General features: G+C 52.9%; 1 protein-coding gene across 5 annotated transcripts in view; it reads left to right on the plus strand.

Annotated features, from left to right (window-relative positions):
- Positions 1–24,102, plus strand: part of KIAA1671 (KIAA1671 ortholog) — a 158,800-nt gene that overhangs the window by 56,691 nt on the left and 78,007 nt on the right. For 3 of the 5 annotated variants that reach the window (XM_074356217.1, XM_074356219.1, XM_074356218.1), the window contains one exon: positions 6,044–6,178. In XM_074356217.1, coding sequence (XP_074212318.1) covers positions 6,044–6,178 — 135 coding nt within the window. Of the gene's footprint in view, positions 1–6,043; positions 6,179–9,987; positions 10,391–12,157; positions 12,369–24,102 lie in introns of those variants that run through there. The other 2 variants (XM_074356220.1, XM_045513906.2) reach the window with 2 other exon arrangements.

Raw genomic sequence — 24,102 nt, forward strand, 5'->3', positions numbered from 1 at the left:
CAAAAAAAACAAACAAACAAACGCTGTTTAGTCCAAACAATGCTCGTGTCCCAGCTCTCTACAGCCTGTGGGCTACCAATTTGAAACTTCTGGCCTAGAACAATGATGACAGGTATCATTTATTTATTAAAAAAATTTTTTTTCAAATCGTTCTTTTTTTTTTCTTCCAGTTTTTTAAAAAATTGAGATATAATTGACATGCACTGTATACTTTTTTTGGTGGGGGGTAGTTTGTGTTTTTTAAATGGAGGTACTGGGGATGGAACCCAGTACCTTGTGCCTATTAGGCACACACTCTACCTCCAAGCTATACCCTCCTCCCCTCACCCGGTATCATTTATTGAGCACCTGCTGTCTTCCTGTAGGTTGCAGCAAGCTCATTATTGTATCCCCAGAATTCAGCATCCTGCCTGACATTTTGTGAACCATTCAAGAAGTGTTTGTTGAATGAGCAAATGAGCGATCTTACGTGACCCTCACGATGGTCCCACAAAAGAGGGAGTGTCGTGGTTCGGGTTTACACAAAAGCAGCCCCTTGAAAGGTGTTTTAGAAGATGACTCCCAGGGGAGCTGGGTGGGGGCGGAGCAGAGAAGTCATGCAGGTGAGGGAAGGCAGGTGAGAAAGGTGCCACTGTGGGCACTGGAGACCGCTGGGAATCAGTGCAGGTCACCTCGGCGTGGCCCTGCCCAAGGGGCAGGGAACCTGGAGTATTTATTTCCCAGTCCCCTTCTGTCCTTGCTTGAGGCTGTCTCTGGGGCTGTTAATGTTCAGACTCCTCTAACCTGGCTGGTGCCACACTCAGTGCTGGAGAGAAAAATCGTCCCACAGCATCAGTGTGTCCCTCAGTGTTGGGCAGAGCGCCCACAACATCTGCTGCAGGTACCATCATCTAGTGCAGATGGACAAAGCTGAGGCTCAGAGAGGTTCAGTAACTTATCCCAGGTCACACAGCACCAAGTGGCAAAACTAGTGTTTGCACCCAGTTCTGGCCTGGTACCCGAGTGTTCGGTGGAATGAGGGATCGTGAAGACGGGGAAGAAATCTGAGGCATGGAGCCTTGTCCTCAGGGCGCTTCAGATCCCTGTGCAGAGATGGGACATGGTGATGAATAGCCAGCCCGGAAATGATATGGTGCAGAGTGTGGCACTGGAGAGAAGCAGCCCAGGAAGGCGTCCCAGAGAAGGGACTGGCTTGAGCCCACCTTGAGGGATGGATGTGAATTTGGATGAGCTGATGAGGGCAGCTGAGGGCATTCTTGGTGGGTGCACAGCCTGTGCAGAGTCTCAGAGGTGGGAAAAAACATGGCATGCCCTGGGGGCAGTGTGGAATCTGACTTAGTGTCCCTCCCCGTCACCCCGCCATCCAACCTAGAAGGGGATGCTGTGGAAATTAAACAATAAGAGAACTCATCTATGGTTAAGAGTGGGTAAGTGGTGGAGTCGGGCCTTGAACCCACGTCTCTTCCAATGACCGCATTCAGGCTTGCGTTGGAATCTCAGCAGCTCAGCTGCGTGGAAAGCAGGCGCTTGGCACTCCCCGAGCCTCAGTTTCCCACCTTCGGGTTAACGAGGATTCCTTCCTCGAAGCACTGCTGTCAGGCTGAGAGGACCTAAATGCCCGGCACGGGCCGAACACGCAGGGGGCCCAGCAGATGGGCTCCGAGAAGGGTGCCCCCCCAACTCCAGGCTGTTGTTGTGGGAACGTGGGCCAGGGGAAAGGCCATGGAAATGTGACACTTCATCTGGGTGCCAGTGCCTTGCTCCGGGGCGCGCTGGCAGCGGGAGAGTTGGGGCCTTGCGGAGGGAGCCCCCGGCCTTGCGTGCCTTGGATGCCTGCCCGGGGTGCCAGGGCCCCACAAGTGCTGGTTGCCAGGGGGTCTGTTTTCTCACCAAGGGACTGGGAATCCTTGGACCAGCTCCCCCGTTCCTCTTCTGTCCTGCTCCAGGATCTCTGGTTCTTGACCTTTGAAAAATAAAGAGCAATGCAGAAATACAAAATGTTGGTTGCTGAAAATTCAAACCTCACAAGAGTGTATAACGTATATAGAAAAGTGTCCCCTTGGACCCCCTTCCCTTTCCCGTCCCCAGATGCATCCAGTTACGGTTTTTTATATCCTTGGGGATTCTCCTGTATTACAGAGTGGCTTACCATCATATATGTATTTATTTAGAAAATTTTAAAGCCTTTATTGGTTATTTAAATTTTATAGGCAATATTACCGTTTATTCTTTTTTTTTTTTAATGGAGGTACTGGGGTTTGAACCCAGGACCTTGTGCATGCTAAGCATGTGTTCTACCACTGAGCTATACCTTTCCTCCCTATGTATTTATTTATAACTGTTGTATTTTTCTTATTGCAAAAGTAATGAATGCTTGAGCACAATTTAAAATGTGATAGAAACACGTGGTTTAGAAGGAAATGCTCCCCAAAATGAGTCTGCAGCACACCCAGGCCCTGTTCATGGTTCTCAACCACGGGCAGCTTTACTTCTTGGGCACGTTTGGCAAAGTTTGAGACAGTTTTTGTTTTCACAACCGGGGAAGAGTTTACTTCTGGCATGTGGTGAGTGGAGACCAAGGATGCTAGCCAGTATTCTGCAATGCACAGGACAGCCCCATCGCAGAGAATGGTCCTGCCCCAAATGTGCGTAGTTCCAACGCTGAGAACCCAGGGCTTGACACAGAGAGATAAACACATACTGTTTTATGAAAACATGGCTGCATTCTCCTGAAAATCTCACAACTTGCTTTCTTAAATGTAGCAGTAAAAAACAGTGCATACCTAATCCCATTGTTTTTCATGGTTGCAAAGTCTTTTATTATGGGACTGAGCCCATTTTTTTTATCCAGAGTCTTGTTGATGGACATTTGGGTTGATTTGAGTTCTAGAGCTTCATCGAGCATCTTGAGATACACCTTTGCTGCCTTGGGTGAAGATGTCTTGATTGACAGCCAGTTCGGCTCATGTACCCCACACAGGGTGTGATGGCAGTTAGTGATTCCTCCCTCCCTCCCTTCCTCCTGCTCTCTCTCTTTCTTTCTCACTTAACATTGATCAAAATTTTGTCCCAGCCCCAAAGATAGCCCCAAAGATAGTTCAATTCCCAGCACCTCACTAACCCCCAAAAATAAAAAAGCACCCCTGGGGATTCTTGGATGGGGGGTCACTGCTGAACCCACAGATCTGCCACCTGCCTTTTTTTTTTTCATATAACGCATCTTGAAGAGCTTGTGGATTCAGCGCACAGAGAGCGAGCGTCCTCATTGTTTTTGGTTGTGTGTGGTGGAGTTGGGTGCTATTTCCCATCTCTTACTATTGACGACCCAGGTCCTTATGTCATTTCGCACACATGTGGGTAATATCCCTGGGTCCAGAAAGGTGGCTGCCCGTCCAAGGGGGACGGGAGTTGGGATTCTGCAGGACTGTGCTGGCTCGCCCTGCAGTGGAGCTCTGCCATGTCACATCCTCACCAGCAACGACGGGGCCCCGTCTCCCCTCAGCCTTGCCAGCCGGCCGGGTGATCAGGCTTCTGGAGCTCATGTACCCCCTGCTCCAAATGAGTCCCCCTCATCTCGTCACTGTGTGTGTGGCCATTTGCAATTCCTTCCCGTCACCTGTGGAAGTTCCGCCACTTTTCTTTTAGAGAAAGAGTTCTTTATTAGGAAGATGAGCCCTCTATACGTTCATGATTTGGCTTCTTCCTGGAAACAGCCCTGGACTGCAAATGCGGCAGACCTGGGATTCGGCAGACCTAGCTTTGTGAATTACCAGCTGTGTGACTCCAGGCACCTTGCCAGACCTCTCTGAGCCTCAGTGTCCTCATCTGTGGAATGGGAATCCTGCCTGCCTCACGGACTAGCTGGAGATTTGTCACAAAATAACGTGCAGTCAAGTGCTTGGTCCAGGGCCTGATGGGAAGAAGGTTTGAGGAAATCAGAGGGATGCACTTAGGGTCAGCCTCCCCTCCTCCACTCATTGAATACACGTGCGAACCCGGGGCCAGGCCCTGTTTGCAGGTCCTTTGCATCAGGCCGTGCTGTCCAGTATGGCAGTCACTAGCCGCATGTGGTCCTTGAAATTCAGAATTCAGTTCCTCAGTCACACTGGACACATCCAAGCGCACAAAAGCCACCAGCGGCCCCCGGCCGTGGCAGTGGGCAGCCCAGATGGGGAACATCGCCACAGCCACAGAGGGCTCTAGTGGGCAGCACTGGTCTGGGTGGGCAAGCCGAGTGAGTGGGATGGTCAGAGAGAGTAAGTCTGGGGGAGACAGAGTAACCTCCCTGTCACCCCCTTTTTCTAAGGGGCTGGTCTCCTGGGAAGGGACTTGACAGATGCCATTCGAGCGATGGAAGAGACCCAGGCAGGCCAAGATCTGTGGGGAGGAGGCAGAGGCAGCAAGTGAAGAGGCCCCAGCACGGAGAGGGGTGGATGCTGGAGGGACCCCAGTGGGCGCTGGACTAGTTGGCTAGAACCAAAGACAGGTGACAACAAATGTCGGTTAGAATGTAGAAAAATTAGAACGCTCATACTCTGCAGATGGGAATGTAAAATGATGCAGTTGCTTTGGAAAATAGTCTGGCAGTCCCCAAAACTGACACCTGGAGTTACCGTATCCCAGGTGTGTATCCAAAGAAATGAAAGCTTATGTCCACACACAAACCTGTACATAAAGATTCCCAGCAGCGATCTCCATAATAGCCAACAAGTGGGAACACCCCGAGTGCCCATCACTGATGAATGGATAAATAAAATGGGGGTGTATCCATACAACAGAATATTATTCGGCCATGAAAAGGAATGAAGCACTGATACATGCCCAGTATGGATGAACCCTGAAAACATGATTCTGTGTGGAAGAGGCCAGGCACAAAGGACCACTTGTGTGATTCCATGTATGTGAAATGTCCTATGTTCTGGCCAATCCATAGAGGCAGAAAGTAGATGAATGGTTGCCCAGGACTGGAAGGCATCAGGGGAATATGGGTGCAGGGCTCTCTAGGGGGTGATGAAGATACTTTAAACGTGAGTGTGATGATGGTTGTAGATCTCTGAGGCAATTTTAAATGGGTCTCAGCTTTGTTGATGGGGCAGAAAGAAGGGATGGAGGGTGAGCCATGGGCCTTGGCCTGCCTAGCTGGTGACAGGCAAGGCAGGGAGGAGTGATTGGAAGGGTCTGTGGCTGGCCTGGGACCCACCTTTCGATGTCCCTCTGTGACACAGGGAGGCTGAGAGGGAACAGCCAGGGAGGTCAGAAGAGAAACAGAGGGTCTTATAAGGCATCAGAAAAGAGGCTGTGAGGCCAGGGATCAGGAATCCAGCCTTGCCCTTCACTCATGCTGTGTGTCCTTAAGCAGATGCCTTCCCTCTCTGGGCCTTCTTTTCCTTGTCTGTGCAGGGACAGTGTGAGGTAAGTCCAGTCTGCATTTTGGAGTCTCATATTTACTGGCTTGTGAATGTTTCCCCTGTGTATAGAAATGGAAGGTTTCACACTAGCATACCTAGTACCGTCGTATTCATGTATCATTTCTCTGTGTATCATGTGCATGTGTGTTTGGATGCATGGAAAGCTGTCTAAAATGAGGTTGCCTAAAGTTGCCAGTGGCAGTAATGAGGCTGGCTAACATTTCTGAGACCAGGATGAAGCAAGCCAGGCGCCCAGGTCTTATGCACATCCGCCCCCTGGTGGCAGCACTGAGTCACATACTTTCCATGTGCTCTTCCTCATTTGGTTCATCCGGGAACCTAGAAGCTAAGGACTGTTATTGTGGGTCTTTTCCCATATGGTCAAGGATCAGAGAGGTTAAGGCACTCACCTGAGGTCACACAGTTATTAAGTGGCTGAGGCTGGGCTGAACCCAGCCCCCCCCCACCCCCCCATCACGGAGGTGGACCGCCGTGAGATGGGGAAGGTAGGGATGCAGCTGGCACTTTAATTTTCCTCTTTGCTCTTTTAGGTAGAATGGACTCTTGGTGCAACATAATCTGCCTGTAAATGGGGAAGCCCCTGTAAAGTTCTCTTCTTGTATTCTGTGCCTCAGGTGCCGCCACAGGACCTGGGGAGAGAGCAGGCCCTCCAGGACCATGAGCTGCAGCTCCGGCAGGTGACCCCCACAGCCGCCGGCCCCCGGAGAAGCCACAGCTTCTGCAAGGACAGGAGGAGCGGTCCCTTCATGGTGAGTGGCACCGGCATGGCTGGAGTGGATGCCACCGGGAGTGTGGCCGTGGGGAGAATCCAGGCTTGGCCCAAGGGCCGGAGGGGGACGAGGACGGGAATCTGGTGTTGCCTGATTGTGCTGCTGTTCGTGACATGGAGGGTGTTTGGTGGCTCTGCCAGGGCAGGCTTCCCCCTTCTTGGGTTTCCAGCCCACTGCAGAGGGGTCACCCCTGCTGCCTAGCACGGAGTGGTTCAGAGAACACGCGCTGGGCCTGGGTTTGAATTCCAGCACCGTCCCTGCCTCTCAGCCTCTTTGAGCGGTTTAGTTAATTTCTCTGCATCTCAGTTTCTTCACCTGGAAAATGGGACTGTGGTTCCAATTTCTTCTGCACTGTTGGGAGAATGGAGTCAGACTGCATGTAGGAACCAGCACAGAGGAATTCAGACAGTAACCGGTGGTTGTGGTAGTGACAGGAGGAAGGCAGTGTCCGGCTGGTAACGGAGCTGGATCACCTGGCTTCAGATCCTGGCTCTGTGTGTAACCTGGCGTCCGGCCTCTGTTTCCTCATCTGCAAAATGGGGCTAATAATAGTATCTCCTTCACAGGGCTGATGTGGGACTCAGATAAGATAACTGGAGATGGGTTTAACACCATCCTGGGTGCACAGCAAACACTTTAATAAGTGTTAGGTTACCATTATCATTATTGTTTTTGAGCCTCCATTGGCCAGCACTTCCTCCCTCTCAGCCTGTTTCCTCACTTGTGGAAGAAGGTGGGTAGAATAACGCAGCAGGACCCTGGGGAGGCCCCTCCCCCGGAACCTCGGTGTCCCCGGCTGGATCCCAGGGCTTTCCCACTTCTGACTTACTGTGATTTTCTTTTCTCATTTTTCTTCGTGTGTGTGTGTGTATGTGTGCGGGTTTTTGGACTTCAGTTCTTCAGAGATCTGCTGAGTTCAGCACTGGCTCGTGAAGTCCCTCCTGGGCCCCAGGCCCTACGTGGGGACATCTGAGATAAGCCTTTTTTAATGAGGCAACACCAGTTCTGTTCCTGAGGTCATTTTGATTTTGAGGCTCCGTGCGTCTCAGTGGTATCTGTGCCTGTTCTCACGTCTCCGCGACGTGGGATCCTGCAGCCTTGAAATCCTAGGTCCATTCCTTCCAGCTTTACGGCCCGAGACAGGAAACTTCACCTCCCTGAACCTCGGTCTCCTCTGTAAAACAGGGTGGGGCAGCATTCTGAGGACCAGGCCCCACTCCTCCTGCCTCAGAAACCCCCTGACCTGGTGATTCCTAAATGCCAACCTCAGACAGACGCACCAGGGTTGCCTCCGGGCTTTTGAATCTGGATTTGCAGGGGGTGTCCCTTGAGATTCCACATCAGGAGCTACCCCCAGAAGCCAGGCCAGGTGGGCATGGGGGCTTAATGACAGACAGGCAGGAAGGAGGGGACCCTGCTGCGTTCCAGCCCATCCCTGCCCAGAGTGGCTGGACCATCTGATGTTTCAAGCAAACCTGAAGATCTTGATTTGATCTTAATGTGAAACCTCACCATTTTTATACACTGGGGAAAAAAAATTTTTTTTTAACTTAACCACACCCCACCACCTTCAATGAACACATGCAGTGTGGGCAGTCCTGTCTCACATATTATCTCGCTGAATCCTTGCCACAACTCGGGGACACTGAGGCTTGGGAAGTAAGTGCCTTGGTCTAGGTTCATACAGTGCGCACATGGCACTGGCGGGACTCCGTCCAAGGATGTCAGACCCTTTTGGAAGCCTCCACCTTCTGGGGGGGTCAAAAATGACCTGAGTGTCCTCCATCAGAAATGACCTGAGTGGGGATTCTTGCTGCAATTTCCCTGTCTTCCCCCCCCCCAATCTTCCTACCCGATTAAAAGGTTATCAGCTTCTGGGTGCAATGTTCACAAGTGACCACCAGAGGGCAGGATAGGGGGGTGCTCTAGTTTGAACACTGCTTTCTTGTTAGTTTTTAACCCGTTTTGCATTAGAGCCTTCATTCTAAACCAAAAAAAAAAAAAAAAAAAAAAGCCAAAATTTCCACAGCCAGTTAGATTTTCATTTAACACTTGTCACTGATTTGGGTGCACGTGTTGTGTTCCCCATCAGGTCCCATCAGGTCAGTTTTGCAAGCCCGTCAGAGCTGCGGGGCTGAATTGGGATGTTCACCTGCCATCCTCACAGCCCTGGCTGCCCTGGTTTGTTTTCTCTGATGCTGTTTCTCTTCTGAAGAAATGATTTTTTTTGCTAGAAAAAAAGTTTTTATTTTATTTCTAAAAGAGGTGTGTTTGGTAGGGGTATGTGTGTGTCTGCGGGATGGGTAGCCCATAATGACAGCCCTGTGAATAGAGAAATGACATTTCTGACCTAAGCAGATATATTTTCAGAGATGCTGAATCCTCTGCTTGAACATAGGGTCGCTTGAGAAGAGGAACGTTCGGTCCTATTTCAAGCCCCGGCCCCTCCCAGTCCATTTCTCTTGGGCCATCTTGGTCAGGCTAGTGGGAGGCTGAGCAGTGGCCGTCAGCAGCCTCCACGCCCCTGGTGGTGATGGACAGCTCCTCCGTACGTGAGTCAGAGTCGGCAAGGGCCACCTTCCCGCTGTTCTCTTAGCCCCTCAGTGAGCAGTGCTGTCAGTCAGTCAGTCAGTCAGTGAGCAGGGCCCCAGCTGTGCCATTATCTGGGACGCATCGCCTGCCAGATGTCGGGCGCTGAGACGGAGGAGCCACAGGCCTGCTTTTGAAGAGCTTTGAAGTTCGCCCCGTGGTTTCCTCCCCTGCTGAGCTCAGCTCTCCCTGCTGGTGTCCCTGTGGGTTTCCTGTCAGCTGCTCTGCCCCAGGTTGGGTGTGGGGCTGATGCGTGTGGTGCATGTGGTCCGCAGGGCCTGGGGGGCAGGAGCCCGGCTCCCCGCCCGGCGCCTCTGCCAAGGGCCTGACGCCCCTCCCCGCCCAGCTTTTCCCTCCTCCCCTCAGACATGGCTCTCGTGGGACCTGGGCTGACCCAACGGAGGTGGTGTTGAGCTGGGGCTCTGGGCTGCCCCACCGTTCACCCGGCAAACTCCCTTTGCTCTCGGGCTCCAGTTTCCTCATCTGGCCGGTGGAGATGATGTTTCCCCCAGGGAAGCACTGTGGGGTCTAAACAAGATGTTTTGGTATTATCCTACCTCAAACGGTGCACAAAATCCTGAGCCGCAGGGGTAATCCATGCCATTTTACAGAAGGGGTAACTGAGGCTCAGGAATGTGGCGTGGCTTGCTAAGATCACACTCTTTTGAAGGAAACATCCAGAAAAGGTTGCCTTGGGTCAGCCTCAGGTGTGCTCTAATTGGCATTTCTAATTTCTGAAAATGGATGCTTCCCCTGCCCCCTACCCCCTCTGCTGGCAGATGGTGACTCTGGGAGCCGGTCTCCCCCTTCCTCAGCATCGTCTTCCCCTGTGCTGGGCGGCTGCCCATAGGAGCAGGCAGAACCCAGGACTGGGTGGGAGGCTTCGGTTCCTCCCGCCTTGGCTCAGGTTCCACCTCGCTGTGTGACCCTGACCAAGTCCCTAGCCCTCTCTGGGCCTCCGTGTTCCCCTCTGTAAAATGGGGCTAACCAAGCCCTCCTTCCAGGGCTGCTCAGAAGCTTAGCTGAGGCAGGAGGAACTTGACTGAAGCTGGAAGGAGCTGTGGGGACCTGTTGATTTATTTCCTTTATGTGGAAGGAGTCAGGGAGCACCCCCCTCAGTGTGTGGCTTGGGGGAGGAACTTGTGCTCACAACTCACATGACACACACGCACACACACACACACACACACTCAGTTCAGGGGCTTCATCCTCTCTTTTTCTGCCGCACAGCTGAAACCGCCTCCATCCAGGGTCTGGACCACTCGGCTGGGTTTGGGAGGGGCCGCCCCTGGGTGGGCCCCCGCTGGAAGAGCCACCAGAGATGCTCCAGGGGGGTGCTCACAGGACCTGAGCGGAGGCTTCCCCGCCCCGAAGGCGGCCTTGGCCATTAGCGGGGCGTGGGCTGGTCCCCTGGCCGCGAGCCGGCCCCTGAATGATTCATGTCGCCTTGAACTTGACTCCTGCGTGACAAGCGGGGTGGGAGGGGCCGCCCCCTCGGGCGGGAGACTGGAAGCGAGCGCGATGCCGGCGGCATAACCCCGGGCGCCAGACATGGAGTATTATTACTGCCCCGGCTTGCTGAAGCTCCTGCGGTGCCTCTGGGTGAGTGCGCTGTCCGGCAGGCGGGCTGGCCGGGACTCCCCCCCCCCCCCCCCCCGCATCCTGCATCCTGCCAACTTTGCTTTCTGGCTCATCTGCCCAGCGGTGTCTCTGTTTCCTGTGCGAAACGGTGGTTGTTTCAAGGAAGAGGGGGCGTTGGGAGAGGGATGGGGGTTTGGTTTGGGAGGCAGAGGGGGTTAGAAGAGCAGGAAATCCTGGCTGCCCTGGGCCAGTGGGCACAGCGGCCCCCTCTCCAGTCCTCGGAAAAGCCAGAAAAACATGGAGCGCGTTAGTGAGTTTTCCAGAAAACGACATTCCTTTGATTTTCAGGACTCTTCTTTATTCTGAAATTATATCCTTGCCTTTGTGTACATGGAAAAACGTCTTGTCTTTTCTGAGATGAAAAGAATAGATTTTGTTTTCCTTTCCGTGAACTTAGTAAGCAAAAGTAAAAAGTTGGAACCCTCTCCTCTGTGGAACAGAGGGAAAAAAACAAAACAAAACTTTTTTGGTGGAATGCCAAAAGCAGGGAACCCACGTAGAAGTGCTTTGTGGGATGTAAAGTGCTTTTCAAATTTTGTTTTGACTCTGAGACTGACCTGCTGTGTGTCCCTGGGCAAGTTGCTTCCCCTCTCTGGGCCTGTGTTTCCTCATCTGTAAAACAAAGGGGCGAGCAGTAGGTGATGGTGGTCTATGTGACATACACCAGGGCTCCTCGAACAGAGGGGCTTAGCAAGGAATCCTCACAGGTGGGTCCCAGAGTTTTCCAGAACATTTGGAACCTGGGTGAGAATGCCCAAATAAGAAAAACTTGGCAAATATTATTTTTTCCCCTGCTGAATGTTTGCAAATACTTCAGATGCCTTCTCACCCAGGGAATTTTCCGGAGCTCCTAAAAATATAATTTTCGGAAACATTGTCCTTCGGTTTTGCTCTCCCTCCCAAGTCCCCTGCTGAGTTGAAAAACTGGAGACCCTCCCAGTCTGTTTCCTGTGATCCTTGACATTTGAATATCATTATAAATGTAAGGCAACATTAATTGATTTTTAAAAAATTTTTAATTACAAAAATGATGCATGGAGTTGGTAGAAAACTTGGAAAGTAGTAGCCTGTGATGATTTGCATTTTGGGGATTCAGCCGCCCACAGGGTCAGGGTCCTGATGACTTCGATGTGCTGTCCTGTGTGTCAGGGAGGCTGTGATGTTGTGATGTATAGTGAGAAATATGTATTTGGCCTTTGTTCCTGGTTCTGGCACAGAGTTCCTGAAACCCTTGGAATTTCCTAAGCGATAAGAGTAACAAAAGGTGTCTAGTTATTCACAGCAAACCCCTTTCAACCGCACCTGCGTCTCTGATACTGGGATGACTTTTGGCCTGCCCCTAAGGCTGGGGGCTGGTTGCCAGGGACACCGACCATGTGAGCTCTTCCTCATTCCCAGGAGAGAGTGACCAGCTAACTATGGACTACCGCGTGGGTCCTGATGCGTGGGGGTGGCCTTCCCTATCCCCGCTGTGGACTCACGGGGTAAAGAACATGCATTCATTCGCCAGTCACTCCTTCAGCCCGGGTCCCTAACTGCTCTTAGGTTTCTGCTCACGGTCATTTCTTCATAACTTTTTTTTACCTTGGAGTACTTTTAGGGTTATAGAAAAGTTGCAGGGGGGGGGGGTCCCTGTGTAGTCTGTATCCAGTGTCCCCCCCATGTTAGCACCCACAGTGCAGGACTGTTAGCTAAACTCCAGACTTGATCCCAGTGGTTCTCATCCAGGGCCGACCTTCAGGGGACACAGCAACGTCTTCTAACCTTTGACGATCATAACTGAGGCCGGGGGCATGCTGCCGGCATCTGGAGGTCAGGGATGCTACTAAAGATCGTACAACGCACAGGACGGCCCCCTGCCCCGGACACCGCCGCCAAGAATGACCCAGCCCCAGACGTCAATCCAGTGAGGCTGAGAAAGGACCCCTGCTTGATTCAGGTCTCACAAGCTTTTCCACTGACGTCCTTTTTCTGTTCCAGGATCCAATCCAGGGTCCTGTGTTGTATTTTGCCTCTAAATTTCACGCATCGCAGTGAACACGAGTGCAGGGTCTCTCTTGGTGTGCCCAGTGATACCACGAATGCTTGCCCGCATCACCTAGAAACCCTCTGTAAATGTGATGTTTAATGGCTGCTTAATTACCTGCGCGTGTCACCAGCCTTGATTTATCAGCCGTTCTCCCGCGGTTGGACACTCAGGTTGCTCCCAGGTGTCAACTACATGAGCAACTTGGTGATAACCGTTCTCAGCCTTAAACCTTTGTTCACCTTTCAGGTTATTTCCCAAGTCAGTTTCTTAGAAGTGGGGCCAAGCGTGGGCTGCAGCAGCAGCTTTCTGCGAAGTTTGTCATTTGTCATTGGGATGTCGGTGGCTTCCTGTTGGCGGCCCGAGTCCCCACGTAGCTGCAGTTCTGTTCTGGGGGCAGAAACCGCACCCCCCCACCTCCACCGTCAAGCCCCATCGCCGCCCAGCATCAGCTGGGAAATGGGGGAGGGAGATTAAGTTTCTGCTTCAAATCATTAGTAACCGTAGCCGGTGGCTACCCTGCCGTGGCTCTTTTGAGTTACTTAATCTCCTCTGTTGCCGAGATAACCCCAAGCCAGACAGTCCGAAAGCCAGTGGCCTTGTTGGGGCCTCGGCACCAAGCTGGTTGCTCGCAATTGTCAAAGGCAACAATAATAATAATGGTAACAAACACAACCAGACGGCCGCTCTCCCCGCCGCCGCTCCTGCTGAGCGCTCACAGCATCAGGGCCCGGGCCAGGTGTCTTCCACGGGGGTCTCACTGTCGCCTCATAAGAACCCGGAACCTCATGTGGGGGGTCTCATTATCATCCCCATTTTTGCCATTGGGAACCTGAGGCTCAGAGAGGTTAAGCTGCTCATTTAAGGTCACCCAGCCAGGAAGTGTCAGGGCCTGTACGGGTCTGAGGACGGGTCTCCAGCTTTGTCATTTTATTTATTTATTTATTTATTTATTTATTTATTTATTTATTTATTTAAATCTCTTAATTTTTAATTTTTAATTTTTTCTAATTTACATGTAATCGGTTTACAATGTTGGTTTCAGGGGTACAGCAAAGCTATTCAGTTATGCATATACATACATAGATATATATATGTGTTTTTTCAGTTTCTTTACCATTATGGCTCATTACAAGAAACTGAATGTAGTTCCCTGTGCCCTACAGCAGGTCCTTGCTGCTCAACCACTTCACATAGAGACATGCGTCATGTTAACCACTTCATTACGGGAGTCTGGTCTTCCCATTTCTCAGATGGGGAAACCGAGGCCCGCAGGCTGAGGTGACTTGCCAGCCTACAGGAAAGCTTTCTGTCCGTTTTGCACAGTGGGGGGGGGGGGGTGAAAGAAGGCTGTTGCCCTGGGCTCTAGAAGGGAGAGCCCTGGCTGAGCACCCCAGCTCCACCAAAGGCAAGTCACACATCGCCTCTATGAGCCTGGGTCCCCATCTGCACGTGGTTGTGCTGAGGATTAGCTAAGATAAGGGACATTAGTGTCCTTGGCACAGGACTGGACTTGCAGGAGGCCCTCACTGTCCAGATGTCCTTTTTGGGGAGTGGGGAGGGCTCCGATATAATGGCAGACACACCCCGCCCCGGGCTTCCGCAGCCTCGCAGAGAGCCCAGGAGCTGACCAGCGGCTGGCCACCTTTCCCTGCTGCGTGTCACCCACCGCCAAGGGAGTTGCCAGGGGTTGTCACTTCTGACAGCTTCTTCAGGAAGATGCTACATGACGCAGAGACCAAACCCAAGGACGGACCCCTGTGCTGTGGGTGGCGAGTCCCTCTCCAGCCCCTTTCACATGCCCCCTTGCCAGGGTCTGTGGTTCAGTGGCTCCATCTCCGATGGAGTGTTGGGGGAACCACTTTGTTTTCCCTGGTGGTTGGCTGGTAAGCTTCATCTCCCCACGTTCGACTCCATGACCAGATTTTTTTTTTTTTTGATGGAAAAATGTCCAGACATCTCATTGTGGCTAGATTGGCATTCTCCTCTCCTCCCCCCGCCCCAGCTTCCTCGCTGCTTCTTTACTTAGCCCTTGACCCTCACTCGGCCTGTGTGAGGGACAGGCAGTCCCAAGACTGTTACATGCATCCGTCTCTCTCCCTCCCTCACTCTCTCACATGTGGCCTCGAGGTTAATCCTCACAGCAGCCCCGAGAGGTGGGTATTATTATTTTACAGACGGAAAAGCTGGAGCTGCAGGACGGTGAGTCCCCAACTGGTACGGAGCAGCCGGGAAGGGGCGGAGCTGGGATCTGAACTTGGAAAGTCTGGCACCGAAGCTGATGGACTTGGTTTCAGTACACAGCTTCCTTCGGGCAAGAAGGATGCCCATCTTCACCCAGCCCCTTGCATGGTGCCCAGCACACAGTAGGTGCTCAGTGCACACCCATCAGTAGTCACCGTGGCTCCAGAATCTCAGATCTTGGCGGCCTCAGTCTGTGCTAAGGGTCTGGTGTGGCTTTAAAACGCCTGTGGCTGAAATAGAAGAACTGACTATTTTTGTGCCCTTGGAGTCGGGGCTGAGGTTTGGACCACAGACAACTTGCATCACGCGAGGTCTGCTCCTAACTCGAGCCCCGGGTGCCTTTGTAAACCCAGTTGCGGAGCAGAGAGCTGGGGCCTGGTGTCAGGCTCCCTACCTAGCTGCTTACTTACAGAGCAGGGGGTTTCGAGGAAAATCTCTTAACCTCTCAGAAAGTCAGTCTTGCCATCTGTACAGTGGGAGCAATAGCATCTCCCTCAGGGGAGGTCCTGCATCCTGAGGTGCTGCCAGCAAGCCCAGGGTTCGTTGGTCCTGAACAAGCATTATCAGCTGAGACCTGTGTAGACACCTAATGGGCCCTCAATTCAATTCAGCTAAATGCCTCTGGCGGGCCCTGTTCTAAGTGTTTGGGGTAAATGAACCAGATGGTCAAAGAATATTAGCCTTGGGGACTAACATTCTATTTGGGGGGTTCAGGCCCGTGAACAACGGGCCTGATAACACAAGAACGTCGTATAGTATGTCGGGGGGGTGGGGTGCTCTGGGGAGGAAGTAAGTGAGAAAGAAAGCTCAGGAGGGTTGGATGGACGGGGCTGGGGGAGGAGAGGGGCCACCCTGAGAAGGTGATGTTTGAGCCATGACTTTGGAAGAAGGGAGGGAATAGGCCGGGGAAGCTTGGGGGAAGAGGCAGCAGCCAGTGCAAATGCCCTGGGGTCCAACTGTGTACAGGCAGGTTAGTGGAACCAGAAGGAGGCCAGGGTGGCTGCAGCAGAGCGAGTGCAGGGAGGGGAGTTGTTGAGGTCACGCAGAGCCCAGCAGTCGCTCCAAAAACTTTGCCTTTGTGCTCTGAAGGGGATGGAGCTGGGGAGGGGGGTCACTTGGAAAGAGAGGGACACAGTCTGACTTGGGTTTTGAACAAAGGTAGAATCGGGGAGACCAGCAAGGAGCCTCGTGGTTGTCCAGGTGGGAGGTGACAGTGGCTCAGACCAAGGGCTGCAGAGGAGGTGGTGAGAAGTGGGCAGATTCTGGATCTGTCCTGGAGGGCAGGCCACAGGATTAGATGTGGATGGGAGAGAAAGAGGAGAACCATGGAGACACTGAGGATTTGGGGCCTGACCGTCGGAAGGATGCAGCTGCCGCTGACGTCTGTTAGGAAAGCTGCAACGGGAGAGGGTCTTGGGGGGCAGACCGGGGTTCGGGATTGGCTTCGGACTTGTGGCGCCTGAAATGTGTGGTAGACACCCTGTGCCATCACACGTTCCCCAACCTTCCCCAGCCTCGCTTTCCCCATCTGTACAATGGAAGGAAATCCCTGCCCTGCCCGTGTCTGAAGGTTGTTGAGATGCTTCTGTGGGAATTTGAAAGAACCCCCCCATAAGGATTAAAATGCCAAGCCCACGTCAGGAGATTCTTTAGCTCCTTGGATGTTTCCCGGCATTTCTGAACCCCCAGGGAGAGGCACTCATAGCTTTTTAAGCACAAGGCCCTGCTAACTTCCACTGTGGGGTTTATGGGAATTCATCTGGACCCAGGCTAGCTCCCCTTGCCGCCTCCCTCATTGTGACAATTTCTGACTCTTTCCACCTGTTACGATCCCTCCCGGCAGGACCACTGCCCCCCAGCCCCTACCCCTTAGTTAGTTTGCAGGATCCTTGATGTAAAATGAAAAGAGAACTCTGTTCTCAGATGCTGATGGCTCCCCAGGCCTGGAAAGGCCCCTCCCTGGTCCTCAGTGGGCCTCGGCCACACTCCCGTGCCACTGGGAGCTGCACGCTGACAGGTTGAAATGAACCCTGCTCTCAGATGGAGGCCTCTCAGGCTAGCAGTCCTTGCCATCCCAAAGGAGCCGTGGCTGGGTTTCAGACATTCCAGGGCTTAGAGCCGCTAGAAGGGACATGCCAATACCGTGACTGCCAAAAGGAATGATAAATGCAGGGTAGAAGCTCTGGAGGGTGGGCATGTGGGCAGAACATTTCAGGGAGCCACGAGTCTGGAGTGTAATTGCTGTGTGACCCTGAGGCAATTGCCTGTCTTCTCTGGGCCTCAGTTTCTCTATTGATATAATGAAGTATTGGGCTGAATTCTCCTTAAGGATTTTTACTGTGCACAGTCTCCCATTTCTAGGGATCCAGTAAGGAATGGAGCTTTGGAATCAGACAGACCTGGATTTGAATCCAGCCTTCCCTGCTGTGTCACCTTGAGCAAGTGGCTTTCTGTCTCTGAGCTTTAGTTTTCTCATCTGGGGATACATAATTTGATTATGTCAGCATCTCATTGTGGAGAGCTGGTACATAATAAGCGCGAAATAAATGGGAGCAGTAATCTTTTTTCACTTCTCAAAGGTATTATCAAAAATGACTGGATACGAGATGTGGGCTGGGGGCCTCACAGGCAGAGTGATTTCCAGATCAAGACACTAGAGGGCGCTCCTGTTCTAACAAATCCCTTGATGAGCCTCTGCCTTTTTAAAGCAGACGCAGAGCTACCCACCCACTTTCCACACCTGGGCACGTGGAACCCTCTCCAGAGAGGCAGGTGCTCTGATTGTCCCCATTTTACAGATGGGGACACTGAGGGATACCCAGCTCGTCCAAAATCACACAGAAGGGAGGCCTCAGAACTGGGTTTCTGGGGCCGAGTTGCTTTCACACTGGAGCCCGGGGTCTCTCTGCGCCTCAGGTCTCCTGCCGCCTGAGTTCCAAGGCCAGAGAAGGCTAAGGAGTCATGAAAACTGCGTCGCCTCCGAGATTGGTCTCAGTGGGCTGTATTTCAGCTGGAAAATCCGTCAGGACAGCAGGGTGTGGTATGGAGCATAAATGAACTTTGCTAAATTTCGCTAAATTCTAGGATGTCGGTCCTTGGAGAGAATCTGCACCTATTTGGGGGGTGAGGGGGAGCAAATCAGGCTTCAGTCCACTAGCAATGGAGGAATGAATGGCTTGGTGTAGGCCAGGGCCCGTTCCGCTACCTGCTTTTGTCACTGGTGGGCAAAGGGATTTTCCAGAGCTTAGAGGGCGCTTGGCTTTGCGAGTTTGAAACTGGGGGAACACGTGATGTCCATGTCTGAGACAGAAGGGATGAGTGGGGAGGCAGCCGGGATGAGCGGGAGGGCACCGCTGAACTGGGAGCCAGGATGCTGGGGTCTGGTCCTGGCACAGTGACCTTGTGTGGGTCACTGCCCTTCCCGAACCCGGCGCCTCACACGTGAGATGCAGTCGTTGGCTTGTCTCAAAGTTGCCTGCTGTGCACGTATAGTGAGTGCCTTCTCGGGGCTGGGCCACGAGCTGGGTCTTAAAGCCTGAGCAGGAGCAGGTCAGGGGGAGGGGTGCAGAGGGACAGTCAGGCATCAGGACCAGCATGTGTGGAGGCCTGGAGATTTGCATTGTCTTTGTTTGGAGGCAGAAGAACACTGTAAATACTTCCTTAAGAGTGAGGTAGTTCCTGGGAGAGAAAGCCACCAAAGAATCTGGCCCCAGTTACTAGCTTAAGAAAACTCTTTGCTTTCTTTTTAAGAAAACTTGATGTTTTATGTAGCAGCTCTGAGGTGGGGAGGGACAACTATTTGCAGGTGTATTCTGCTTAATGTCACGTCGATATTTTGTATCAAACCTGCTCAGATTCATAAACTACAGGCACATTCCTGTTCACATCATATGATGTCATAGTTCCAGTAGGAACGTGATGATACAGTAACCAGATGTCCTCACGTACCTCTTCCTGCGTGTCAGTGTGTGTGTTTGTGCAGCTGCTGGAGAACACCACAGACAGGGCGCCTCAAACAACAGGAATTTGTTTTCCCACGGCTCTGGAGGCTGGAAGTCCAAGATCAAGGTGTCGGCAAGTTCGGTGTCTCCCGAGGCCTCTCCCCTTGGCGGCAGAGGGCCCCCCCTGGCCTGTCCCCACGTGGCCTCATCTCTCTGTGTCCCGATTTCCTCTTCTTGTAAGGACACCCGTCAGGTGGGATTAGGGCCCATCCCCACAGCCTCATTTTCACTCAGTCAACTTTGAAAGGCCCCGTCTTCAAATGCAATCCTCTTCTGCGATCTGGGGTTAGAGCTTCAACGTACATGTTGTGGAGAAACCCAGCGGCCCATGGCCACCGGGCCACAGTCAGAGCACTTTATGTTACTTCATTGTATCCTCGCAGCAGCCCTGGGAGGGAGGCGGTATTGTCGCCCCCATTTTATAGATGGCGAAACCGAGGCTCGGGGAGAAGTTAAGTCCCTTGGGGAAGATTGCACCGCGGCTCGGCAGAGGGTCTGGGATCTGATCCGTGCTGCCTGTCTGGCCTTGGAGCTCACACTATGTTAGCTTCTGTTTATCATGTGGTTTGATTCCTTAAGGATGCTTTTTTTTTTTTTAACCTCTCACATTCTATTGAACGTACCCAGTATTTCCTCTCTGCCTCTCTGTACTCTGCCCTGTCCTTGTTTACGGTGTGATTGGAGAGGCCCCAGAGGGGGAGGGAAGGCACTTAACCAGACCCCATGGCTGCCCCGGCTTGCCTGGGCCCTAGTCGGCCTGCTGGCCACCTGCCCAGGAGGGGCGTACCTGCCCCTCCCGCCCCCATCCGCCTGTGTTTGCTGAGAGCAGCCTGGGCCCCATGAAAGCAGCCTTTGTCCTCCAGTCCTTTCCTCCCAGAGAGATGACCTGTGTCCCAGCTCGGGGACAAAGCAGCGACCTGCCACGTGAGCTCAGGTCAGCCCCAGGAGCCCAGGCTGAGCCGGGGCGGGGGCAGCCTTGGCTATGGGGCTGCAGAGTTAGTGGGATCCAGAAGGCGGCAGAGCCCTCCTGCATCCTGAGTGAGGGATGTGCACCAGACCTTACAGTTTATAAAGTTATTCCATACTTCCCAGGTCGGCAGGGCCTCCCAGATGGGGCAGGCAGCTTTTAGTCACCACGAGGACTCCCTTCAAAACAGAGCAGTGTAAGCCAACCACTGTTTTTTGTGCTCATGATATTCGGTGGGTCTGTGAGATTTGGGGTGTCAGTGGGGAGCCCCGAGCTGCTGGGGGCTGGAACCAGCCAGGAGCTTCTTCACCCACCTGTCTGGTGCCTACAATGACCGGGCTCTCTGGGACCGTGGTCCAGGCACCTGCTGTAGCCCAGGCCTCCTCACAGCATGACGGCTCAGGGCTCCCAGAGCTAAGGCCCCCCTGACGATGGAGCAGCCTCAGAAGTCACATGGCCTCCCGTCTGCTGTTCTCTGTTGGTGGAAGCAGTCACCAGCCCCCCGAGATTCAAGGGGACAGCGCATAGACCCCACCTCTCAATAGGATTGTCAAAGAATGTGCAGCCCTGTTCCAAAGCCCCGACAGCCAGAAGGAAGGAAAGACGTTGCTAGGTAACCTTTACTGAGCACTTACTATGTGCCGGGCACTGGGCCAACGGCTTCCCGGGAGGAACCCCTGTTTGCCTCCCCACGGCCCCAGGGGGTGGTGGATTTGCAGCCCGATGTTTCCCCGACCAGCTTGCAGCCTGAGAGCGCGGGGGACCCCGGGGAGTCAGCGGGGCTGCCGGCAGTTTGGTGTTGAACATGCCACAGTCGGAAGCTGTGGGCTGACTTGGTTTTTTTTCTCCCTTCCTCCTCTAAACTTAGAATCCTTGAGTTCTTGAAAATTCTCACTTAGCTGTCTGATTCATCTCCTCCTCACTCCCAGTTCTTCCCCTTGGCGCTGATTTCAAGTGGTCTCTCTCTCTCCCCAAGGTGCGCCGAGTTCCCCCAAAACCATCACCTGTTCTCCCTCTGCAGCTCCCGGGAAGGGTTCGTCCAAAGCCCCCCACCGCCCGCCTCTCCCTGGGCTTTTGAGGAACTCTTGGTCCTGACGGAGGAACCAAGCCATGGCTCAGCCCTGCGTGCGCGCCGGCTTTTCTGTCCCTCCGGGGCCAGGCCTGGGGCTCATTCCTCTGCCTCCCCAGGGTCTGACGTACAGTAGATGCCTGATGAATGTCTGGTGAACTGAACCCATAATTGGTGAAGGAGAGGGGAAAGGCTGTCTCCCCAAGGACGGAGATTCTCTCCTGTGCACCTCTGGGTTCCTGGCACACAGTAGGCACTCAATAAATGTTCACTGCACCGAATGAAAGAGGGAAGGAAAAGGGGGTGAGACTGGGCCTTGGTTTGTATCCATGTCACGTAAACACAGTGCTTCATGGCCTTTCGTTCCATCAATGAACTCTCCACCAGGAGGGCAGGTATCTTATTTCACATCTGTACCCACAGCCGGGCACACAGTGGGTGCTCAGTATTGTCTCTGGAGCTGAATGAAAGACAAAGCGAATGAAAAGAATGACCCAGTGAAACTGCTCGTCATCAGGGACCTTGCCTTGTTCATCTCTGTCTTTCCAGTGCCCGGCCCAGAGTCTTGTAGTGGATGCTCATTCAGTGTTGAACTGAATGAATGAATATGTGAATGAATAAATGAAAAGTGAAGCTTCTTGAGGGTAGGGACGTGTCTTACTTGTTTCTCCAGTTCCTAGAATAGGGCCTGGCACACAGTAGGTGCTCAATAAATGTCTGTTGAACTGGATTCATGAACGAATGAGCAAAGGAGTACGTAAATGAGACTTTGGGATCTTGTTCGTTTCCTTTCTTTGGTCCTAATACAGGGCCAGGCATACAGCAGGTGCTCAGCACATACTTCCTGTGCTGCCCTGACCTTTGTGGGAGCGTCCTCCATCCCTCACCCATCCCCGCAGCAGACTTCCTCTTGTTCCCGTCTGCACAGGTGGACAGGAAATCCCGGAGGCCTGCCTGAGAGCCGCTTCCCGTATTTCCTTCAGCCTGGGCTGGCCTTGGTGGGACCCGGGCGCCACACCAGGCCCCAGCGCCGGCTGGCCAAGGGACAGTACCCCCCAGGGACCCTGCTTCCTGACCACGTTAGCGGTTCTATTTTAGAGGCTTCCAGGCAGTTATTGCATGAGGCAAGTGAAGCCGGGGACACTGTTCCACTCGGAAGCCAGCCCGTAAAATCACCTTGTCCTGATGCTGGGCAAGGTCTGTAACCCCCTCACAGCTGAGCAGTGGGAACAGAGCAGAGTCAAGGCTTTGGGGTCTGGGAGATCTGGGTTCAAATCTACCTCTGTGACTTTAAGTTGAGCCTCAGTTTTCTCATCTGTGAAATGGGTGTTATAAGCCTCCCTCCCCCACCCCCCCCCCCACACATCCAGGATCCTGGTTTTCTATCTTGACCACAAGTCTGTTGCTCCCTGTGTTCAGGCTGCCCGCTCCTGGAGTTACAATTTCGGTAGATTCCCAGCAACCGTGTTTAAAGAGCTGTCTGCCCCGGTTGATTCTGAGGGGCAGCGTTTCAGGCCGGGTCCCCTAGAAACAGAAATAGAGACGAGGATTCATGTGTCCGCAATTTAGTGACCAAGAGCTTGAGTCCTCCTGATCCCTGGCGGAGTTCTGGGGACCAACAGCACCACAAAGTCAGCCCCACCTTGGAAAAGCTGGGCAGCTCTTCCGCCACAGGCCAGGGCCCACTGTTGGGGAAGAGGCGGCTGTGAGCTGTGGCAGCTAGCACCCCAGAACCTGGGGGGCGGGTACCCCAGCCAGTCCCGGGGGTCTGGCAGGGCACCGACAGCATCCGCTGCGGGCAGCCGGCCTCGAGAGTTACTGACTCAGTGCAGTGAAGTGCTGGGTGTAAATCGGCTGGCTTGGAGACATCAGTGCTCAATAAATAGTAACTTGGTAAAAAGTGAAGCGCCCTTGTGAAGATGGAAGTAGATAAACGGGCTATGTATGGTGCCGCTGACTCCTCTAGCAGGACTGAGTGAGTGCCCTGTGCCGGGCACATCCGTGCCTCCGAGGAGGGGTGACGCCATGTAAATGGATACGTGGGTGATGGTGCAATACCGGGAGTGTCTCCACACACTGGAGGGAGGTGAGGCCCGTTTTTAGCGGGAAGAAATTCAACATAGGTGATGTCCAAACATAAATAAATAGTGTTTTTTTTTAATTGAAAAAGTCACACATGGACGTAGTAAATGTTTCTAACCATGCAACCAACATAGCACGCTAAAGAAAAATTAGTCTCTCTGCCACCTCCAACCTGCAGTCTTCTCCCTCCCTAGAAATTGGTGACAGATTCATGCGTCTCCTTTCAGAAGTATTCTCTGCATATGTAAGACTATCTGTGCATATATCTGTATTTTCTGGATACACACACACACACGCACACATTATTTAACACCCATCAGACCATACATAGTGTTCTATGCCCTGATTTTTCTTTGTCTCACAGCAGTGAGACCTTTCCCTATCAGCACAAGGCGTCTGGCTCCTTCCTGATGGCTTTCTATTTTCCCTCCCACTCTGTTTATGGAGCCAGTCACCTCTCGATGGACACGTAGATCATCTCCAGTTTCGTGTGCCATAAACAACGCTGTGGTGAATATTCTTGTGCAGACGTCCTGGTGCCCTCGTGTGCCGCGTCTGCAGGGGAAGTGCCTCGCGTGGACTTCCTGGGCCGTTTGAAGGTTGAATATGGTTTTCCAGATAGGCTGGGGCTGGCAGGGGTAGGAGAGAGGGGAGAGGAGGTGTCTGGACAGAGCTGGAAACCGAGAGCAGGTGGCCTGCCTCAAACACAGCTGAGGTCTGGGTTCCAGCCTGATGTTCAAATGCAACATCGCAAGTCACGGTTTCCCTCCTGCTCTGAGAATCCAGGGGTGCGGGCAGCTCCTTATAAGGGGTTTGGCCCAGTGGCCTCTTGCCGCTCTTGGGCCCCAGGGCTTGGTGACCTCTGGAGCCTGCAGCTCCAACGCTGTCTCCATTGAGAGATCTTGATTTTTTTTTTAGCATCTAAGGCCCCAGCCTCCCCAAACACACAGCTAGTTTGGAGAGAAGCCACAGTGTTGGCTTCTCTTAGCATCCCCCAGGCTGTCAATCTTGGGCCAGTTCAGCCCGGCTCCCAACCTGAAACTTCGCAGGACTCCAGCCGCGGTGGGGCTCTCAGCTGGCTGTGAGGCTGAGTTGGTTAATGTCTCCTCTTCTCCCAGTCTTTTCCCACATTTGTTTTGAAACTTGAAATCTCAGATGTTGCCTAGACTCCTTTGGTCCTCTAGAATACTGCATTTCTTTGGGAAAACCACATATCCAGAGAGCTTTTCTGAAGCCCCTTTGGGAGAAACAGCCAGGCTGGCTCCTTCCTCTGTAAGGGAAAAG

Source organism: Camelus bactrianus, chromosome 32 (genome assembly GCF_048773025.1).
Source record: "Camelus bactrianus isolate YW-2024 breed Bactrian camel chromosome 32, ASM4877302v1, whole genome shotgun sequence".
NCBI classification, from domain to species: Eukaryota; Metazoa; Chordata; class Mammalia; order Artiodactyla; family Camelidae; genus Camelus; species Camelus bactrianus.